The sequence below is a fragment of the Mercurialis annua genome, linkage group LG8, assembly GCF_937616625.2.
Source record: "Mercurialis annua linkage group LG8, ddMerAnnu1.2, whole genome shotgun sequence".
NCBI lineage: Eukaryota > Viridiplantae > Streptophyta > Magnoliopsida > Malpighiales > Euphorbiaceae > Mercurialis > Mercurialis annua.
The window spans coordinates 3,492,300-3,514,455 of NC_065577.1; the positions used below are offsets into that span (position 1 = coordinate 3,492,300).

General features: G+C 28.1%; 2 protein-coding genes across 3 annotated transcripts; both read right to left on the bottom strand.

The window, feature by feature from the left end:
- Nucleotides 1-4,965: 4,965 nt before the first annotated feature.
- LOC126661466 (alpha-methyl-mannoside-specific lectin-like) lies at nucleotides 4,966-6,062 on the bottom strand. Its single transcript, XM_050355319.1, has 2 exons — nucleotides 6,022-6,062; nucleotides 4,966-5,395 (listed from the first exon to the last, which is right to left on the bottom strand). The coding sequence occupies exons 1-2, from the start codon at nucleotides 6,060-6,062 to the stop codon at nucleotides 4,966-4,968; spliced, it is 471 nt and encodes a 156-aa protein (XP_050211276.1).
- A 973-nt stretch (nucleotides 6,063-7,035) lies between these two features.
- Nucleotides 7,036-9,018, bottom strand: LOC126659883 (40S ribosomal protein S15a-1). 2 transcript variants are annotated; one of them, XM_050353205.2, is made up of 4 exons: nucleotides 8,910-9,018; nucleotides 8,371-8,528; nucleotides 8,105-8,265; nucleotides 7,036-7,332 (listed from the first exon to the last, which is right to left on the bottom strand). In XM_050353205.2, the coding sequence occupies exons 2-4, from the start codon at nucleotides 8,501-8,503 to the stop codon at nucleotides 7,234-7,236; spliced, it is 393 nt and encodes a 130-aa protein (XP_050209162.1). In that variant the 5' UTR covers nucleotides 8,504-8,528; nucleotides 8,910-9,018; the 3' UTR covers nucleotides 7,036-7,233. The 2 variants fall into 2 exon arrangements, with proteins under 2 accessions (XP_050209162.1, XP_050209163.1); XM_050353206.2 differs by having other exon boundaries at nucleotides 8,904-8,971.
- Nucleotides 9,019-22,156: the final 13,138 nt, after the last annotated feature.

Genomic DNA, 22,156 nt, shown 5'->3' on the forward strand with positions numbered 1-22,156 from the left:
AAAATGTACATATGTGTTTTAAATTACATATGATTTTTTTGCATGAATTTGTTGTTGAGGAAGCAATAAAATTATATATGTGTAAGTATTTCGATTCTTTTAAAAAAAAACTCATAATTAATTTATATTATTAAATTTTTATTTGCAATTAAACAATCCATGGTTACTTAAATAAATAAATTTATGGAAGACAATTTTAATTTACTAAATTTTAATTTTACATGTATTTTAATTATTGAAGGATAATTTATTGAACCACAACAAACAATCATCACTAATATACATAAATTAATATATGATTGTTACTGTTTTTTTGACAAAGAATTGTTAATGTTGATCGGTCCATTTTTGTTTAATTCTTCTAAATCAATAATTTTATAAACAACCACCATTAAAGTTGCATATAATTTTATAAACTGAGGCAACAATTTTTTCAGCCGAGCCAATATCAGTGTTGTCACTAACTCTCGAAGCAATAAATTCTTTAAGAACACTACACATTATCAAAAAAATTCAATCACCACAATATTAAATATATATTTTTAAAATTGAATACTCAGAAAAATTAAACTAATAGATATTTAGAAAATCTAACCTTGCAATCAAGTTGAAACGATATCATATAATTAGCGAGCCTATGAGATGAATTAATGCTGAATTAACAACACAATACTTTAGATTTATATGAGATGAATTAATGCTGAATTAACAACACAATACTTTAGATTTATATTGTTTAATGCACTTATTATATAACTCAATCTCATGTATTTTCAATGCTTTTTTTTTATAACTCAAACTCTTATATTAAAGAGTTTCTATTTGTATGAAATACATTAATAGTTGGTCATTATCTCCTTTCATTCACTATAATCGGGCTAAGATCTTTTGCTAGAATACAATTTCGGCAATTACGGCAATTAGACTATTTTACTATAATAATTAGAGTTCTTTAATTAAAATAACATTCCTAATAGAATTTGACTTCTAATTAATTCTACATTTGCTTTATAAAATTGAGTTATTTTTTTATTAGAATTAGATTTGTACTTAACTTCGTAATTATTTTAATTAGTAACGGCTAATATTGTAATAGTTGGTCATTATCTCCTTTCATTCACTATAATCGGGCTAAGATCTTTTGCTAGAATACAATTTCGGCAATTACGGCAATTAGACTATTTTACTATAATAATTAGAGTTCTTTAATTAAAATAACATTCCTAATAGAATTTGACTTCTAATTAATTCTACATTTGCTTTATAAAATTGAGTTATTTTTTTATTAGAATTAGATTTGTACTTAACTTCGTAATTATTTTAATTAGTAACGGCTAATATTGTAATTTTGCCTGTCCCCCCCCCCCCTCCCACATATAAGATAGTTACTAGCATTTCGCCACGTGCTACGCACGTGAGCGGTATTTATATGACCCGTTATTTAAATTAAATATTAATTAAAATATTGTAAATAAACAATTTATTTCAAATACATTATTATAAACTATTTTCATTGTATATATATAAATACATATTATTAAATAGAGTTTGTATCTTTAATAATTATTTTTATATTATATTATAATATATAAATTTATTTTATTAGATTTATTTTTCAATTATAAATTATACCTTTAATATTGAAAACCCCCACCCCCCACCCCCACCCCAAATAGATATAGACTATATGTCCCGTTCTTTAAAAATTTGAATGAATAATATACATTTAGTTAATTATTTTAGTTAACTACTCAAACTTAATTAATTAAGGTATTAACTTTTATTAAATAGAGATAAAAACTTTTCAAGTTTAATAATAATAATAAAATAGATTAAATTATTAATATTTTTTGTTATATGATCCATGAGATTTTCTGAACGGATCTCAACTATAAGACGTCACCTTGAAACCTTTCTCCACATTCAGACTAATTCTCACTTGAGTAGTGTAGGTCTCTTGCGGAAAGCAGACTCTTACCTCAAATTTTGAATGCATATATGAGTATGGTTCGAATCCGCGATCTCACTTAAATCAGAAGAACGTCTTATCAACTCATCTACACTTTAGAGTTATTAAATTATTAATTATTTTTTGCTCGTCACTATATTAGAGTACACATAACAATAAAGTTCTTAGCTATAAAAGATTTATTTCATGAAAATAGATAGAGTTAATTTTTAGTGTTTGCCATCCTTTTTGACTTTAATTAGATGTAGGACTCCTCATTTATATGCCTTCATATAAGGTGTTTAGTATTAATAAAGAGATAATACAAAAATAATTTTATAATCTGGATATTTTTAAATTTGTATTTATGAAAACTATATTATTTGTATTTATATACGAAATTGATATAGTACCATAGGTTAATTGGTCGATGCATATAGGAATAGCTATGCGTTTTTACTTCAAATCATATATGCTTGATACATTATTGTCTTTTCAGAATCAAACTGTTAACTTGTATTATTCTTTTATTGTACTATTATTATATTGATATTAAATTCCTTTTTAATTTAATTTCTCTATTACAATTATACTTCTATTGGAATAATTTTTTTCTTTAATTTATCTTTTCTCAATACAATTAGACATCTATTGGAACTAAACTCTTTAAATAAGGTAAATGCTTATAAATAATTTAAATAGAATAATCTGAATAAAGAATGTCATCATAATGAAGAAAAATTAATAAAAAAATAGAATATAATAGATATATTTTTATTTAAATCTATAATAAAAATAAAAATTAGTAATCTATTGTTAATAATTTAATTATTTATTTGGTTCGGGGTTGTGAGGAAATAACTTGATCAAAATTTTGTAGGACAACAGTCAAACTATATCATTTTTTTAGGGAACAACTATATCATCTATGATTATAGTATTTTAATAAAATTAAAAATGAATGTATAACTGTTAAACTTGAATATATGACAAAGCAAATAATGAAGGTAGATTTGGTCAATATTTTTTTATTAGAACACTTTTTGATATTAAACATATTTCCGAGAATAAACACCATACTGCCTATCAAAACTACAATATTTTGTGGCAACCAAACAGAGTTTATAAAATTAATCAAAAATTCAAAATTAAACTAACATAATAAAAGATAATGTTAATGTCAATAATAAATTATATTCCTTTTACACCAATCTCTGTTCGAGTTTGCAAATCAATTAGAATTTAAAATTTAAACTGACATAATATGAGATAATATTAATGTGGATAAAAACTAACATACCTTTACCTTGGAAATAAATAAAAGTTGGAAAAGGAATGAGTATTTGCAAAAGGCAACACAGCCGTTGAACTACACAATTGAAGCAAAATTAAAGTCACCATTTGATCAATGATAATTTTCAAGCAATGAAATTATATACGTATTTCTTTAATTAAAGTTAAATTCCTATATAATTTCAAACTCCTATTTGACTCTATCTTAGAATTAAAGAGGTAGTATTTTATGTGACAATTACAACTCAAAACACGTTATTTTATTAAAATTAGATATAAATTAATTTTATTAGCTTTATTTTTCAATTATAAATTATACCCTTAATGAAACCTATTACGGTAATTTTGCCTGTCCCCCCCCCCCTTCCCACATATAGTATAGTTACTAGCGTTTCGCCACGTGCTACGCACGTGAGCGACATTTACATGACCCGTTATTTAAATTTAATTTAAATATTAATAAAATACTAATTTTATTAAATAGATTGTTATACATTATTTTCATTTAAATATAAATTATATCACGTTCGTGATATTGATATGACCCGTTATATATATAATATTAATTTATTATTATCACTTGCTACACACACGACGACATTCATATGACCCGTTGTATGTATTAATATTAATTAAGATTAATGTTATAGTTAGCTATATGTTATATAATGATCAATGTTATAGTTAAATACTAACTTTTTGATATATTTTAATTACTGATTTATACTATTCTTAATAATTAATTAAATTAATATATCTCATTGTGAATAAAAATTGGACAATGAATTGCTGAAGAATACCAATTACGTAGTGATATTTGGTCCATGTCTATTTTAATGTACCTATGCTTCAAAATAGTTTTTATGAAAATAGAATATTTATTAATTTAATTATAATACCATTTACAAATCTAGTTAGAGTGAAATCATACAATTTGGATGCTGGGCTATGAACGCACTCATAAGGGGCTTAGCATTCCATATCCATACTATAAACAACTTTCAAATAATGGGCCTTACGTATTAAATCTCGTTTGCCTACAATCATTTGAAAGTTATTGTTTGAGTCCTATTTAACATCTAAATCCCTTTAAAAACAGTTTCGTATAATTTTGTAGCTGTTCTTTTTGTAGTTGTGCTACATTGAACTTCTATATTTTTTATTTCTCAATAATTGAAATTAAATTCTAATATAAGTTGGAGTTAAATTCTTATTAACTTTAATTTTTAATAATACATGTACCCTTAATGAAACCTATTAACGTAATTTTGCCTGTCCCCCCCTTCCCACATATAAGATAGTCATAGATAGATAGTTATAGATAGATAGATTATAGATAGATAGATAGATATAGATTATAGATAGATAGATAGATAGATAGATAGATAGATAGATTAATTAGATCTTCATTCAAGCTGTAAAGTTGAGTTATATAAGCTGTAAATCTATTTTCTTATTCAGAGAATATATGTATTGATTATAAGCCTAATGGATGAGAACATATTTTTTTTCTTTTGACTTTCATAATTCTAACCAATTTTATGTTCGTCTCGATCAATTCAATTTTAGTCTGAGATTTTTATTCCATGTTATATTGTTGAAGAAGAGAAAGGAATAGACAAAGCACATTAGGCCTTTATTCTGTACACGAATTCAAGTATAGAACATAAATATTTCAATCATCTTTAGGCTCAGGTGATATGAGCTCATGTGCTTGAACTGAACTAGAGTAGTCGGCGCATGGTAGTCGATCTAGTAGCTTGCTGCAAAGTTCGAAGAGTTGCATTGAAAGACCAGGAATGAATGGCATGGAACTCTGAAGAAGACCCTGTTGCAGCTGAGAAACCAACGGTTGCCCATTCGGGCAAGTAATCTCTAAGGTCAACTTCATAGCATAATTCCTGTCGGTAATCGATATTTTCCGAAAATTTTGTGTGAGAAACGCACAGATTTTTGGAAATGAAATCGTAACTAATTCCAGCACCCATCGTTCTCCCGTTCAAATAAGGATCCCACACCGAACTATTCGACGATCTCAGCGAGTTGATGTCTATGCCTACATGAGGACCACCTATATCATCCCAAGGATTGTGAAGAACATCAAACTCCACAGCAACAAACGGATTAATATTAGTTTCATTAAAGGTGTTGAAGCTGAAGGATATTGAAGTTGCATCAGAGACTAATAAAATAAGAGAATTGTGAAAAAAGAAGCCTTATTTGGGATGATCAGAGGCATAGTAAAATTGGAATGTTTTATTTCGAAACTCGAAAGAAACTCAAGAGCAACACCAAAGTTATAGAAAATATACAGGTCAATTATACATAAAAAAAATTGGATACTGTTTATAGTCCAACTGCTAGTTTAACTGCCGGTTCAGTTCAAATCCGATCGGGCCAGATTTTTAATTTTAAAAGTCAGTTGTACCGTACTGAACCGCTGGCTGGTTCAACTAGTTCAACCGGCCGGTATGGTCCAGTTTCTTAATCACAGATTTTAGGGGGAGGTTGAGTCTTAAATTCATAACTTAACTCGTCAGCGGATGATATGAGTGGCTCATTCAATGCTGAAGATTTGCATTTTGACTTTAAAAAAAACTATAACTTAAACTGACCTTTTCTCCAAATTTGGAAATAATGGCCTTCCTATTACAAATGCAAAATAATCAAGGAGATGTTATTACTTCACTTGAAACCACATGAATGCTAATTATAGAAACTTGGTAATCAAATTTACAAAGTAAATATATAATCTATATGTATTATATGAAATCATATACGTTATAGCAATGGCTGTATTTGGTTCATGAATTAATTCCATGATATTTATTTGATGTAAAAGTAATTCCATAAAATTTAAATCTTAAAAAATAAAAGAACAAGTATTTCATTTTTATTTTTATGTGTTTTCCGTTTCACCAACAAAATATAGCAGGTTCTGGTTTCAAGTATCAACATCTCCATGTATATTTTACTTTTAATATAAATACATATTAAAATAATAACAAAAATGTCCTATGAATCCATCCAGATTGAATGGTACCGTCAAATCAGAATGATTTCATCAATGAGATCTTTCTTCAAAAGATAGAATGAAATAGACAAGGTGGTGGCAGAACCATTACAGCACGCTGTGCTAGGCATATAATCAAGTAGGGCGGTTTAACCGACTCAAAATCGACTCGAATGATATTTCTCAAGTTAGAACTACTCAAGTTAACTACAAAGTCAAGTTTGAAATTCAAAAAACTCTGACTCGATAAGCTTGCAAGAGCTATAATTGATTAAATTTATCTTTTATAATTATATATACATAATGATATCTTTATTTTATATTAAATTTAGATTTTTAAATATTTAAATAATAATCGAGTCGAATCAAGCTCAAATCTTGCATATTCAAACTGACATTGAGCTCAAGCTCATAAAGTAAACTTGATCGAGTTCAAGCTTTAGATATTAGAGTCGAGTCAAGCTCGAACCTAACAATGTTTCTACTCAACTCGACTAAGTCACACCCCTAAAGTTAACATCCACTCATGCCAGAAAATATTGAAGTAATGTCATAAGACTTCATATTGAATAACAATACAAAATCACACAATCGTCCAGTGACAAAGAAATAGATTGGAGCAGTCTAAGCAAGCAGGCAGGGATTCAAGTTGATCGTTATCAACTTCCGATGAAACAATCCTCACCTTATATTGATGAGAGGCAAAATCCGACAAGAAATAAAATTTTGCATGTGTAAAATTCATCCAAACCTCAAAAAAGATAATGCAATAGAAAAAGAATTAACAGGAAAAATTTTCTACTCAAATCTCAAATGGGACTTAAAACATAATCTAAAATCAAGATTTAAACTACTCAAAATCTCAAATGGTACTTGGCATAATCTCAAATGGTAAAACAAAGGATTACCTCAAGTACAAAATAGTAAAAACACAAACACTGTAAAGAAGTAGGCCAAAAATTATCCCCGAAAGCACTTATCAATAAAAGAAACCGAGGACTTTGCCTCCAACGTTCTTTCTCCTAGCTTCTTCATGATCCATGATACCAGCGGATGTTGTCAGCACAATATAGCCAAACTGTAAAAATTTGTTAAATAAATTATGGATTACTCGGGAAAGAGCCAAAAATGAAGAGTAACCATATCTACAAAGATTGCGTAGCATGCAAAGTGTTTTAGCTCAAGAACACTAAAACTAACAAAATAAACAGAAATCAAATTGAATTTAAACAACAAAATGATATTACACCAATGCATCAATAGCAATAACATATGGTTAGTTAACTTCTGCAAAAAGGACTAAAACATGGAAAATTCAATAGTGCTAACAGCCAACCAAAATGGGTGCGTATCTAGGAGTTTGCATCCTCCGGTTCTACCATAAAAACCAAAACTGATAGGTTTTAGAGCTTTCAAAATGAAGGAGGTAAATTAGTTCCATTCAGTCGGTAACTGATATATATTATACATATACTGAAAACTGAAATCGCACTCTTGACATGGTGAAACAGGGTAAGGAACCTCACGTCTCATCACGGGTTCGAAACAAGAGAGAGATAATGTGGTTGTTTTTCACTTTTTAAAAGAAGAACGATAAAATTCAACAGAATTGCTGAAGGCAACATTCAAACCCATCCCTGCAGACTCTCCAAGTTCAACACTTACCCACTAACTCGGTTCGATTTGGTTTGAAAAATATGTTTCTGTAGGTTTTTGCACCCCCCCCCTATGTGTATCATATGTGTCACATATTAAACCTATGGACCAAATTAACATCTATCCAATAGTGATCCATTAAAATACTAATGGGTTCGGTGTAAACAGTAAGTAGTTTGCATTGAAGAGCTCACCTGTCTTGACGGAAGCAGCCTAGCAGTCCATCCTTCAATCTCTTTGACTCCAACATCAAAACGAGGACTGATGACACCACATTTGTTCAGCCTCCCGTTAAGTTCCACCACAATTTTTCCAGATCTGTGGTCATCAACATACTCAAATTCACCAATATACCCTGTAAAAGCATAGCAGTCGGTTACTCACTTCACAAGAATCAGCAGCAAACCTCACAAAATCCTGATAAAATCCAATACTTATAAAACAATATGAGTAAAATTACCATGCTTCTGCATCACCATAAGAAACTTGATGATAACTTTAGACGACGGCCGGATCATAACCTGTCGTTTACCTCTCTTCTCGGCATTATACATGCTCTTAAGAGCATCATTCAAAACGCTAATTCTCACCATTTTGGATTCTTCAAAATTGCAGAAACTGCAAATTTTACAACAAAATAATCAAATTAGCTCTAAATATTAAATCCCCATTTATTAATTTGCATCAAAGACACATAATCAGCAATAAGCACACCAAAATTAAAAAAAAAACAAGACTATTAAAGAATGTTCAAAAATGCAAAATCGAACTGTAAACCTTACAACAAAACTATCAAATTAGCCCTAAATAACATTTCCCAATTTGCATCAAAAACACATAATCCAGCAATGATCACGCCAAAATTAAAAAAAAAAAACAAGATTACTAAGAATGTTTAAGTGATTTTTATTCTTATGAAAAACTTAATTAAACAAATTAAGAAATTTATTTTAATTGACAGTGATAGAAAGAGAACGGAGATTGAAAAGTTACGGTTACCGGCGGCTGCGTGTAGGAGGAGATGGAGCTTGGAGTATGAACAGCAGCAGTGTTAGGGTTTCAGATTATGGGAGAAATATAGAGAAGGGTCTTATACTGAATTACCCTTTTTTTCCTATTTGGGCCTTTATGGGCCAAATCTTGGTGGACCTTCAATTTCGGGTCCACGTTTTCACTTGTATATCGGACTTTTAAAAATTATTTGTTTTTAAAATAATGCTTAGGCTGAGCATCGGTTCGGTTGGGAATTATCCGAAGCCGACTAACCAAACTGAATTTTAGTTTGGAGGCGAACAAACCGAAAATTTCGGTTCGGTACGGTTTACTTCGGTTAAAATCAAATTTGATTTTTATTTTTTATATTAAAATTAATTCAAATATTAAATAATTAGAGTGTAATAAACATTCATATATGTTATATAAAAATTATTAATATATTTATCAACAATAATTAAAAAATAAAGATAAAAAACGCTTAAATATATGTATATGTATGTATATGAATATTATTTTTAATATATATATATATATATATATATTAAAATTTAGTTTATTTGGTTTTTTTAACTTGATTAATTTTTTAAATACCTAAACCAAACTGAATATCAACCATTACCTAAAATAAAAACCGAACTAAACCGCTTTTACTGAATAACTGAACCGAACAATAAATTTAATTTAATTTGATTTGATTTTTTAATTTGTTTCGTTTCTTGCTCAGCCCTAATTATGCTAATAGTAAAATAAATTTTTACAGGTTGTCGTAATTTTATCCAAAAGATTTAATTTTTGTAATTGCAATATTTTGTTGTAATTATAGCCCCTTTTTCAATCTATTTTATTTTCTCAATTTTTTCACCTCAATACAATACCTATTAATTTCGTTGATTTTTTTGGTCATTTCTAGGGGTGTGAATGAACCGAGCCGTCGCGAGCAGCTCGGTGTTCGGTTTGATAAGAGCTCGGTTCATGTTCGTTCGTATTCTAAATGAACCGAACTCGAACTTGATTTTATGTTCGTTAATATAAACGAGCTGAACATGAACATAGTGGTGTTCGGCTCGTTTATGTTCGCGAACAGCTCGAATAAGAGTTCATGAACAAGCTCGTGAACGAGCTCGATTAAGAGTTCGTAAACAAGTTCGTGAACGAGCTCGTATATAGTTCACGAACAAACTCGTTAGAAACTCGATTAGGTGTTCGCGGACTAATTCATATTTAGATTAATTTGTATAATTATATTTCTAATTTATTCAGCTCATATTCGTGAACGAGTTCGATTAGATTGTTTTTAATTTATTCAGCTCATATTCGTGTTTGTTCGTTTAAAAGTTTGTGTTCGTTCGTTTATCCGCTAAATGAGCGGGCTCGCGAACGAGCTCGTTTAGTACTTATCGAGTTTGTTCGCGAGCTTGTTCGTGAACGAGCTCGTTTAGTACTTATCGAGCTCGTTCGCGAACTTGTTCGTTTAGCGGCTAAACGAACGAACACGAGCTGAACACGAACCGAACATGAACACTATAAAATTTAAACGAACCGAACATGAACACTCTGTTTAAAGTTCGACTGAACATGAACCAAACATGAACACCTTGTTCGCTAAACGAGTCGAACATGAACACTCCAAAGCTCGGCTCGGCTCGGTTCATTTACACCCCTAGTCATTTCTAACTTCATATTTGTTTTATTTCATTTAATTATCAAAAATGTTAGATAATTTGTAATTTTTAAATGTTATTTTTGGGGTTTTTCTAATATTAGAAGTTAAATTTTAAAAGGCAAAAAAATCAGTTTTGCTGATTATAAAGTTAATTTACAAATTCAACTAAAATTGGAAAAATTAATTAAATTTTGATTGATTTAATTAGATTTAATAGATTTTGGTTGGTTTTGGGTTTAGATTGATTTAATCGGGTTTAATTAGAACTTAATTATTTTTAACAAGAATTTTAATGAATTATAGCTCATTAGAAAGAAGGTTTGAAAAAGTATTGAAAAATTTATAAATTAAAAATTGATAAATATTTTAAACGTTGAGATTATATTTGGACCTCTTTTAATTTGGAAGACGAAAGAATTTAACCAAATTGTTTTGAAATAATGAGAGTATTATTGTATAAAAAAAACATTTAAAATTTTATGTTTACTTTTAAAAAAACTACTAATTTTTTTTTAATAATTATATAAGACTCTTTGCGCTTTAACAACTATTAAAGCTTGTACTAAATTAATCAGGATTCAAGAATTTGAATAAATCCACCGTAGTGTTTGAAAAAAATACTTCTCATTGCCAAATAAAGGGTCAATAGCTCTACAAAGAACAAACTATGAAGGCTGAAGGTAAAAAAAAAAAAAAAACTCCTGAACTTTTCTTAAAAGTACAAAACAGTTCTTTCACTTATTTTTGATATAAATCGACCCTTTAACTTTTAAAATTGAACAAAAAAATCCTTCCGTCCAAATTCTCAGTTAACTGATAACGTGGCATATAGAAAAAAAGTTCAAAAACAGCCTTAATGTTTAAAATACTAACCAATTTTATATTTATAAATTTTTTAACCATTTTCACTCTCTTTTTTATTTAAATATCTATAATTAAATAAATTTATAAATTAAAACCAATTAAAATCAAATTAAAAAACAATTAAAATCCGATTAAATTAATCGAAACCTAATTAAACACTTCAAAACACAATTTAAAAAAATTGAATTCGATGTTTTTAAAATAATTAAACAATATCGAACCCAAATTAAACGAATGAAAATCTAATTAAATACATCAAAACTCAATTAAAATTTAATTAATTTTTTTTAAACAACACTTGGAGGAGAAATCTCCGGTTGCCGGTCGGAGAAATCGCCTCCGGCGGTCTGTTCATGAGGAACAGACCAGCAGATCTGTTCCTCAAGAAGAGACCATACAGCTAACTTTCACTAATACAACATTGTGTTATAAGCTTTGTGAAGTGGTGAAATGAACATATTGTGTCACATGCTGCGTTTGATTATGACCAATTTTCCCATCTTTGTAAAAATTGAAGCCCACATCATGTTGAGGAGATGGACATTCTTTTTCTCTCAATGGTTCCCACCACGTAACTTGGTGGATCATTCCAAATTGGTCTTCAAGAACAGACTGCCGGACCGGAGATATCTCCTCCGGATGAGATTTTTAAAAATATTAAAAAAAATTAAATTTTGATTGGATTTCAATGTGTTTTGATTAGTTTAATTGTGTTTCGGTTGATTTAATCGGATTTCAAAATATTTAATTAGATTTCGATTCGTTTAATTGTGTTTCGATTTATTTTAATAAATGTTTTAATTTTAATTATTTAATTATTGATATTTAAATGAATAAAAGGGTGAAATGTGCTAAAAAAATATATAAGTATAAATTGATAAATATTTTAAATATTAAGGATATTTTTAAATTTGTTTTCTTATATGCCACGTCACCAGTAAACAGAAATTTTGGACAGAAGGATTATTTTGTTCAAAAAAAAATTGGATGGTCGATTTATATACTCAAAAAAATTAAAAAAAATATCTTGTACTTTTTAAAAAACTATGAGAATTTTTTTATACCTTCAGCCAACTAATGAATATTGACATGTAGTGCTTTGAGTGTCATGCACCCACCAAGTCCGACCATTGAATTTCTACTGAATAAAATTTATAGACATGAAAATTTAAAACTACCACCCAAACAAAATGCTCTGATAGCATGGAAATAGAAATGCTGAAATGGATAATATTGAAATAAAAAATAGCAAATTCACATTTTTAAAATAATATATAGATTATAAACATAGATTTTCAGAAGCTTTTTCGTAAACAGAAATAAAATGGGCCAAAATATACGACTCGAAAATTTAATAAATCTGGAGATATCATGCTTATTTTCTAGTGAGTGATGGGACATTATATATTGGATATGAAGCATCTCCAATTAGTTTCAAGTCTTTTTGCATTTGAAAAATCAGAGTAATCAAAGGATTGCTCATCCGATGAAGAAAGATTTAGGAGAATTAGGAAAAACAACATTTGGGTCATAATGCCTTGACACAAGCATTTATGTTTAAATGGATACAAATTTTTGTATATATTTTTTTTATGAATAAATTTTTTGTATATATGAAAAGGTAATTATTAATATTTATTTTTCATTTTATATCAATTAATGATGAACTTGTGAATTATATCTAGAGGTATAGTCATTAATTTCAATAAGAGAAAAGAGAATAAATATAAATTTAGATGAAACATAAAAAAATAAAATCTTTCTTTTTAAACGGAAAAGAATGAGTAATATAGATATAGACGCACATATTTATATTAGGCCTAATAACACACCCAATTCTCAACTTTTAGCCCTTTTACAATTATACATGACGTAGGAAAAATTCTCAAATTTACTCTAATTTGCCTTTTTTTTACCAATGAGCTATAACTCAAATGGTATAAGCGCTAGGCAGTAAACTGTTAGGTCGTGGATTCGATTCCTCCCACAAGCGCTCCCTCCTCCCCAATTATCAAAAAAAAAATCCAAATTTTTTTGACTATTTAATTACTCTAAGAATGAAAATTAATTAACAAATAAATAAAAGACACTATCATATTTTTTTTTATTTAAAAAAATACAAATAAGTTCTTAATCTTTAAAAAATGTTCAAATAAGTCTCAAATAAATAATTAATTTTTTAAATGTTAATAAATTAAATAAATAAAAAACTGCTTCTAACCCACAACCGTACTCCTCCGATTTACAAACTCACCGAGATCAACCGAGAAGCCGCCGCCATCGAGGTATGTTCTTTCTCGAAGAACAGACCACCATATTGTTTGTTCTTCCCTTGAATAACAGACCATCGAGGTATGTTCTTTCTCGAAAAACAGACCATCGACAAAAACACGAAAGCTGAGAAGTTTTGTAGTTTGTGCTTAAATGAAAAAATGCGAAAGGTTATATTATATGACATTAACCAATTTTTTTATGCGTATATGCGTTGAACTTTCAGTTAAATACATGCTTAATAACTCAAAATCCCTCCATGTTTAATTTTTTTTTTCAATTGCACTCCGACATAGAAAATTCTCTCAAAATTCTCCACCTTTAAATTTTTTTTTAAGTGTACCCCAAATTATTAAACTGACCTCTTTTTATATGAAAAAAATTAAATTAATTTTTCATTTTTAATCTATATTCTAATTAAACCCTAATATTATTAATGAGTAAAAAAGCATTCTTCCTAAAATTATATCCAATAACTTTGTAAAATTAAAACTATAATTTTTTTTAATTTGGGGTACAATTGAAAACAAATCTAAAGGTGGGCGGTTTTAAAAGAATTTTCCAACGTTAGGGTGCAATTGGAAAGGATTTTAAAGATGGGAGGGTTTTGAGAGAATTTTTTAATATCAGGGTGCAATTGAAAATAAGTTTAAAAGTGGAGGATTTTTAAGTGATTAGACCTTAAATACATCACATTTCCAAAAATAATAAAATCAGACACAAATATCCTAATCATTTATATGGATTAATTCTACTCTATAAATCATTTGATTTATACAAAGATATGTTTTTGGATTAAATATTTTTGCAGTTATCATTACCTATTTTTTTTTTTTTTACAGTTATCGAATAATAACATTTTACAAAATAATTAGAAAATGGTTATCGAACTAATACTTTTTTTTATAAAACTGTCACTAAATTAAAAAATTACAAAGTGGTTATTGAATTATAACTAATTACAAAAATATTATAGAAAAACTCAAATCCAGTTTTATTTATTTACAAATAAATTTCACAAAATTTTATAAAATTCATTAGAAAACACACAACCTTAAACATGGTTTTGAAAGCCAAGAAACCTATTTTAAATATCAAACCCTAAACCATAAAACTCGATGTAAAATCTATAAATATGGCGGAATCGATCAAAGAACGGGTTTGATTCCTTGAGGTAAGCCGTAGCCGGAAACCGTAGGAGCATCAGTGGCACCACCACCTTGATTAGGTTTAACTTGTTGGTGACCTTCAGTACCATAGCCTTGCTTCTTATAATCTTCTATATTCTTGTATTGCACGTAAGGACTTGTCTCTAATGGCAATTCTACTTTTTTATTTTCTTCGTTTTCTGTCTTCCTTATCATTTGCTCACCACCATTCTCCATTCTATTAGTTTTTTTGCAATTACTTCAATTTAATTGAGTTTTTTGTTTAGTTCAACAATTAATGGAGTTTAATTATTTATAACTATGCATGCACATAAAAATTGATGGTGTATCAAGGATTGTCAATTTTTAGATTGTGATATAATCATTTTTTTAGTATTCTTTTGACTTATTCTTTTAATTTGCTTTATTTTCTCATCAATCATTATTACTATTCCTACAATTTGTTAAACCATGTTTTGGATGATTGAAACTTATTATAAGTGTTTTAAATTTGATTAATAAAAATGTAATATGTATTTTTAATTTAAATTGTTTTTAAAATCTTAATGTGGAGTGAAAACATCCGTACAAACCGACAACATTATTTTGATCCGGCCAATCGGGGAATATTAACATACATAATTTACATTTGATTTCTTCTTATATCATTGAACTAAAGTTAATTTAAAAGATAAATGATTTGGATAGAAAAAGTAAGAGTTCTATAATTCAAATAATTGTTCTATTAGAACTTGATATCCCACTTATATTAGAAACATTATGTTTCAAAATAAATTAGATCTAAACCATCCGTTTTGAACAGCAAAATAGTGAATTGCAAAGTCTTGTCAAATCCAAAACAAAGAGAAGTTTTGTATCGATAGTTAGTTAAAATGCTCATCTACCAAACACTCATAATGGCTTAAAAGTTAGAAAATAAAACATTATGCTCGGGAAGAATTATTGTCCGTCTCGAAAATAATACGAATAAAAAAAAGTGTAAATTCATTGCAAGGAGGTTATGTGCAAAACCATAAATTTATAAATTTTACATTTTATATAATATTTTTATTTCCTTATGAAATTTACAGACTACAAACGTTAATACCCGAAAATTGGGACTGGGACTGGACTACTTTTAAAGTTTTGAGGTGTACATTAAAGATGGAGATTCATGCATCGGTAGTTAAAACCTCTGAGAATATTGCTAAAAAGATGAATAGGTCCAGATAAACAAGAGAAAAAATATTTGCACCAAATTTCAAACCAACATTTAATCGGACACGATCTTATTTAAAAAAATTATAATAAATGAGAAGATGAATAGAGGAAAAATCACAGGTAATTATTCAACATACGTTCAACTTGATAGAGCTTAGCGTTCTTATCAATTAATTATTCAAATTTAGTTTCCTCAAATACCTCATTATTTTAAGAAAACTAAAGAAGGGAATTTGAAAATATCGTTTCAATTGCTTTATTTTTCATCTTTGAATATCAATAAAATATCATACACTCGAGATAATAACAAATTTAATGGGAAAAGAATGATTCTTAACATGAAAAAATGGTGAACGGCTGTCACAGTTATTATTTTTACAGATAGATAGAGAAATAAAAATAGACTTAACCCATAGTGCAGTCCCTATGATTTTCACTTTTTTATTTTATAGTCCTTAACTAAACTTTGTTACTTATTTAATTCTTCTACCATTATTTATCCAGCTAAAAGGGGTTTTAGACGAAATTTTAAAAAACCCCGACCTTTTAGCCCCTTTTCAATCATACCCTGACGTTGAAAATTTGTCAATTTTACCCTATTTTGCATTTTTGTGTTTCAATTGTACCCTGAAAAATTAAATTAACGTCTTTTGCATTTGAAAATTTGTTTAAAACATTCTCCATGTCTCGCATATATTGATTGTATATTTTTAAAATTTATTTAAATTTAGTTAAATTAATTAAGAATTTAAACTAGTGTTAATTTGATTATGGTTTTTAGTTAGTTTTTAAAAATATTTGTACTTTTTGATTAAAAAAGAATTTAATTTCATGTTTAGACTTAATTAATTGAATGATTTCATCATTTAAGTAAAAAAATTAACAAAAATTAAAATATTGGGGTACAATTGAAAACGGAAAATTTAAAAGTGGGTAAAATTGACAAATTTTCAACGTCGGGGTGGGATTGAAAAAAAGTTTAAAGGTGAGGGGTTTTTGAGTGATTAGGCCTAAAATCTATGATACTTGAGTGGACAATAAATAAATAATTTCGGTCATTTATAATTTTTTGATAAAAATCGATCGATAAATTTCATCCGAAAAGAAACCCTCATAGAAAACTGATTTTTCTTTTATCAGAACTGAATTTAAGACCCTATAGTTTGTTTAGAGGGATAATGTCAAAAAAAATCACGAACTTTATATGTTTTTTCATTTTAATCACGCAGTTTAAATTTTTTTATTTTCATACATAAACTACCATTTTTTCCCAAATTCATATACAGTGCTGAGGTGTCACGGCTCTATTGGTGTAATTCGCTGAGGTGGAGGTCATTTTACACCAATAAATGAGTATCACCTCAGCATCGTGTATGAATTTAGAAAAAGCTTAATCACCAAAAAAACCCTCACCTTTTAACCCCTTTTCAGTTGCACCCTGACGTTGCAATTTTGTCAGTTGCACCCTAATTCGCACCTTTGGATTTCAATTCCACACTCAAAATTAAATTGGACTTTTTTCACTCGGAAAAAATTCATAAAAACCCTTATAAAATACTCGTTTGAACTTTCCACATAAAAAGTTAAAAATGGATGACTTATTTTAACGTTTTCAAATGAAAAAGAGATCAATTTAGTACTTGAGGGTGGAATTGAAAACCAAAAGTGCGAATTAGGGTGCAATTGACAAAATTGCAACGTCAGGGTGCATTTGAAAAGGGGCTAAAAGGTGGGGGGATTTTTGGTGATTAAGCCTTTAGAAAAAAGTGATAGTTCGTGCATGAAAATTACAAAATTTAAATTATGTGATTAAAATAAAAAAACGTGTAATGTTCTTGATTTTTTTTGACATTAACCCTGTTTTAAAAGACCATATAGTTTAAAGACAATTATAGGTTTACGTTCAATTAATATACTTGAAATCTTAACGAATCAAATAATTAAGTAAGTGTGATAAAAAAATTCCAATAAATTTTGAATAATCCAGTTAGATTAGTGATAAAAATAAAAGTATTTTTGGTTTTAGTTCGGTAAAATCAATTAGATGTATTAATTAAAAAATATTACTAGTTTACTATAATTTATAATTGTTTAAATTTTAGGCTAATTGACTAAATATTGACTAGACTCAATGATTTTTGGCCAAGCTAGTTTTATATCCTTAAATATTATTAGTTATTTGGTGTAAAAAAATTCAGTTAGTTGGCTTGGAATGTGTTGGAACAATTGCTGTAAAATGAACTGAACACGATGAGGCTGAGTCGCGGACTAGATCGCTTTCTTTTAAACGTTTCGCGGCACAGCTCAGTGGTGTAAAGCTGACTATCAACCGCGGCGTCCATAGGATAAAACAGCCGGAAATACTGATTACACTGCACTGTGAAATCAGCTCTGAAACACTTTCTTTGTATTGTTTTGTATTCTCAAATGAAAATAAAGGAAAACAGCAACAGTCGAAAACGTTTTCTGATTAATTAGGGAAAACAGCAACAATAAAAAACGTGGGGAGGTAAGGTAAAATCAGAGAGTCAAAGCGCGCACGTGGGGTTAATACAGAAGGATGTAATTCCAATTCATCATCAAATTTCTGTATTTTTTGAATTTTATTTTACTTCATCTTTGTCATACCTTCCTTATTTTATTTAGCCACTCTACTTTAAAAAGTAGCTATAAGTCTTCCGGTGAATGAAAAGTGGAGAGTGAGACTCGCTCTATTATCCGAGAGTTTAAATTAAAAGTCAGTCATGTTAAATGCAAAAGGTACAAAAATGACCCTACATTACTAATTTTTTTATATTTTTTATTCAATAATTTCCACATCATAATAACTATATATACTAAATAAACATCACTAATATGTCAACATGTCATTGTTATTTTACATTTAAATATAATAAATAAATTAAATAATAATATTTATTTATTCATTTAAATAATAATATAATTAATTTTAAGTCCACATATAAATAATAATAATTTTTCAATTTCTATGTAAAGTATTAGGTAAGAATAATTTACATTTTGATAAAATTAAAAAATTCATATTAGAAATGTTTAACTTTAATTAAATAAAATCAACAATTACACTAATTTATTAAATATTTTATAATTTTATTGTTTATATCTTTAGTTACTGTATTGTTGTTCTAATCACCACCGTTGTCGAGATCTCCACTGCCTCTGCCATCTCCGCCGCTCAAAGTCGGAGTTAGCAACAAAATGGTAAAGCTGGAGTTAGCAGTTAGACATTGCATAGTAGCCGCAATAGGGAGTCAAAATCACCTCTCTATCTCTAATTTCTCTTCAAATTGAGTATTCATTTTATTTTGTTAAGTAATTGCAAATTTGAAATTTGTGGTTTAAAATAAGCATGGAATGGAGAGGACGGATCGTCGAATTGCACATTTTAAAAGTTTTGTCATCGTGTGTTTGAAGAAATTAGATATAAATTTCTATTATTTCATTGATGTTCACTTTTTGTACCCAATTTAAGGGAAAATCTATTGCGATTGAAGTTGTCTTGTAAGGTGCACTATATAGATAAATCAAACTACTACTAAATTTTATTATGAAAAAATATATCAACGGCATTTGAATTTTTTTTTAAAATTTATATTTTAATGTCTGATTGTAAGGCACACAGACTTGCTTCTCTAAAAGTGGAATAACTATTTTTTCTTCTCTAATACTTTTATTCTACTTGAGAGAATCGAAAGAGAATTTTCATAAGTTTTTGAATTGTATAAACATATTTATTTACTTTAAATAATAGAAATTATTACTAATAGATTAGATCGTGGTATAAGCCACCTATTACATTATCGCTTATTACAATTTTATTCATTGGTTAGGAGTTTCAAATTAAAAAATATTTTTTATATAATTATAAATATAAATACACACAATACACTGATAAAGAAACGTTAAATAATGAGTAAGAATGTAAGGGAAAATGTAGAAGATCACTGTAAAATCGTTTACGGAAACATTAGAGCATGTAAAAAGGTGTTTAAAATGTTAATATTTATATTATTATGGCTATAAATAAGACTTGAAATCCATTAAGTTTTAAGCGCAAAATAGGATGAACATTAGCAGGGCCGCCTTAGATGAAATGAGGCCCTAGGCGGGTTATTTTAATATTTTTTTAAATATACGCTTGCTTTATCTTTTTTTATATAAAAAATGACATTTCACTTTTTTTTCTTATAAAATTATGCTTTTAGTAGATCATTGGTAGACTTATTGAATCGTTAGTAGATTTTTAGTTGATTTTTGATATATTTTTTAAAATTGTTTTTTTAAACAATTAAAAAAATATATCTATTTATCAATAAAAAAATATAAAATATATTTTTTAATAAGTAAATAAATAAAGAGAGATCATCTCTATACGGTTAAAAATATATAAATTATATATTATTTTTATTGGCACACTGATTATAAATAGTTCCAATTAATATTTAAAGAACCAATGATCATTTTATATTTTAAATAGCTTAATATTTTTAATAAGATCTTATAGGAATATGGGGGCCTTTTTAATTTAACATTTATCACTAAAAAAAACCCAATTAATATATAAATAATTTAATATATATATATATTTTTTAAAAAACCCCGTCCAAAATGGGGCCCTTAAAAACTTCAGGCCCTAGACATAGGCCTTAGTGGCCTATGCCTAAGGCCGGACCTGAACATTAGCATCATAATTATAGCTTTTCCCATATTAAAATAAATATTATCTTTATTTTCATTTATAACAAATAATATTTTTTATAGATATTGTTTTAAAAATATATTTACAAGTTATGCCCTTTCCAATACAAAATTTGAGTTTCTAAATGTGTCTATTTGAAAAAAAAAAATTTATTCTTGTTCAGTTATTTGTATGATCTTTTTATTATTATATATTTCACAGAAGCATATTGATTTCTGATTCTTTTTTTTTTTCCAAGATAGATTCATAGATGAGATTAAAGTACAAGATGAAAGTTATACACAACCAACCATATAAACTTTCAACACTCTAATCTACCAACAAAATACATATGGAGCTATAAAAAACAAGCAAAAGATTAATCGAAAAGGAGTAAATCAAGCCGAATTCCGTAAAACTTAAACACGGCGCTTTGTCCGAGACGCGGGGTCTTAATTCATCAAACCCATTCGATTATACCGTGAAACCGCTTGCTCCTTAGCCTCCATCCGCATCTTCAATATGAATCCAACAAGATAGATCTAAAAATAACATTAGAATACACCAACACATAATTTAAATCAAAGACAAACAAGAAAAAGACTTCTAATTAAGACCTCAATTTAGAATTTGAAAAAACCACTAGATAAAATTAAAAAGTTGTTTTCAATCCAAAAAAAAACCACTTTCTCTAAGATAATAGTTTTTTTTTTTTTTGATGAATAAGATAATAGTTTTTTCAAAATACCAAAATCAAGGATTTTATTTTTCTTCTTTTTAAGTTGAAGATCTTAAAACCGCTTAAGGAACCCAACAACCTTAATCGGGTTAAAGATCATTCCAACCATTTAAGAGGAAAGAAACTCATAACTCTAGATATTTGAAGAAAGCACAAGTAAAAACTAGAAGGTGGTTTTCCATCCCCTAAAAAAACCACTTTCTTTAAAGAATTGTTCCTTCAAATCACTAGATTATGAAAAATCTACAAATAAGAAGGCTTGTTGTAAAATAAACTAACTAAATTTTATTAAGAAGTGAAGGTGAAAAAAGAAAAAGGAGTGGAGGAGGTGGTTTTCCGGCCAAAAGCCAAAACCACCTCCTCAAAACAAAGGTTTTTAGTTTTGTGTTTTTAGAGAGAAGGGAGAGAATTTTTTTTGAGAGAGAAGTTAAGTTTTGCTGATTTCTGATTCTTTTAGTCGATCATTAAATTGATAAAGCAATAAACTTTCTCTTTATTTTTTTTGTAGTTTGGCATCTCTTAGCAGTCTTACGAAAATGTTGATTTTGCGAGCAAGATTAACATGCAGCTTTCACTTGATTTTCTTGTTGTTGGACATCATTTGTTCCGAGTAGTTTTTAGTTTTGTGCAACTTTAGTCTAGCTT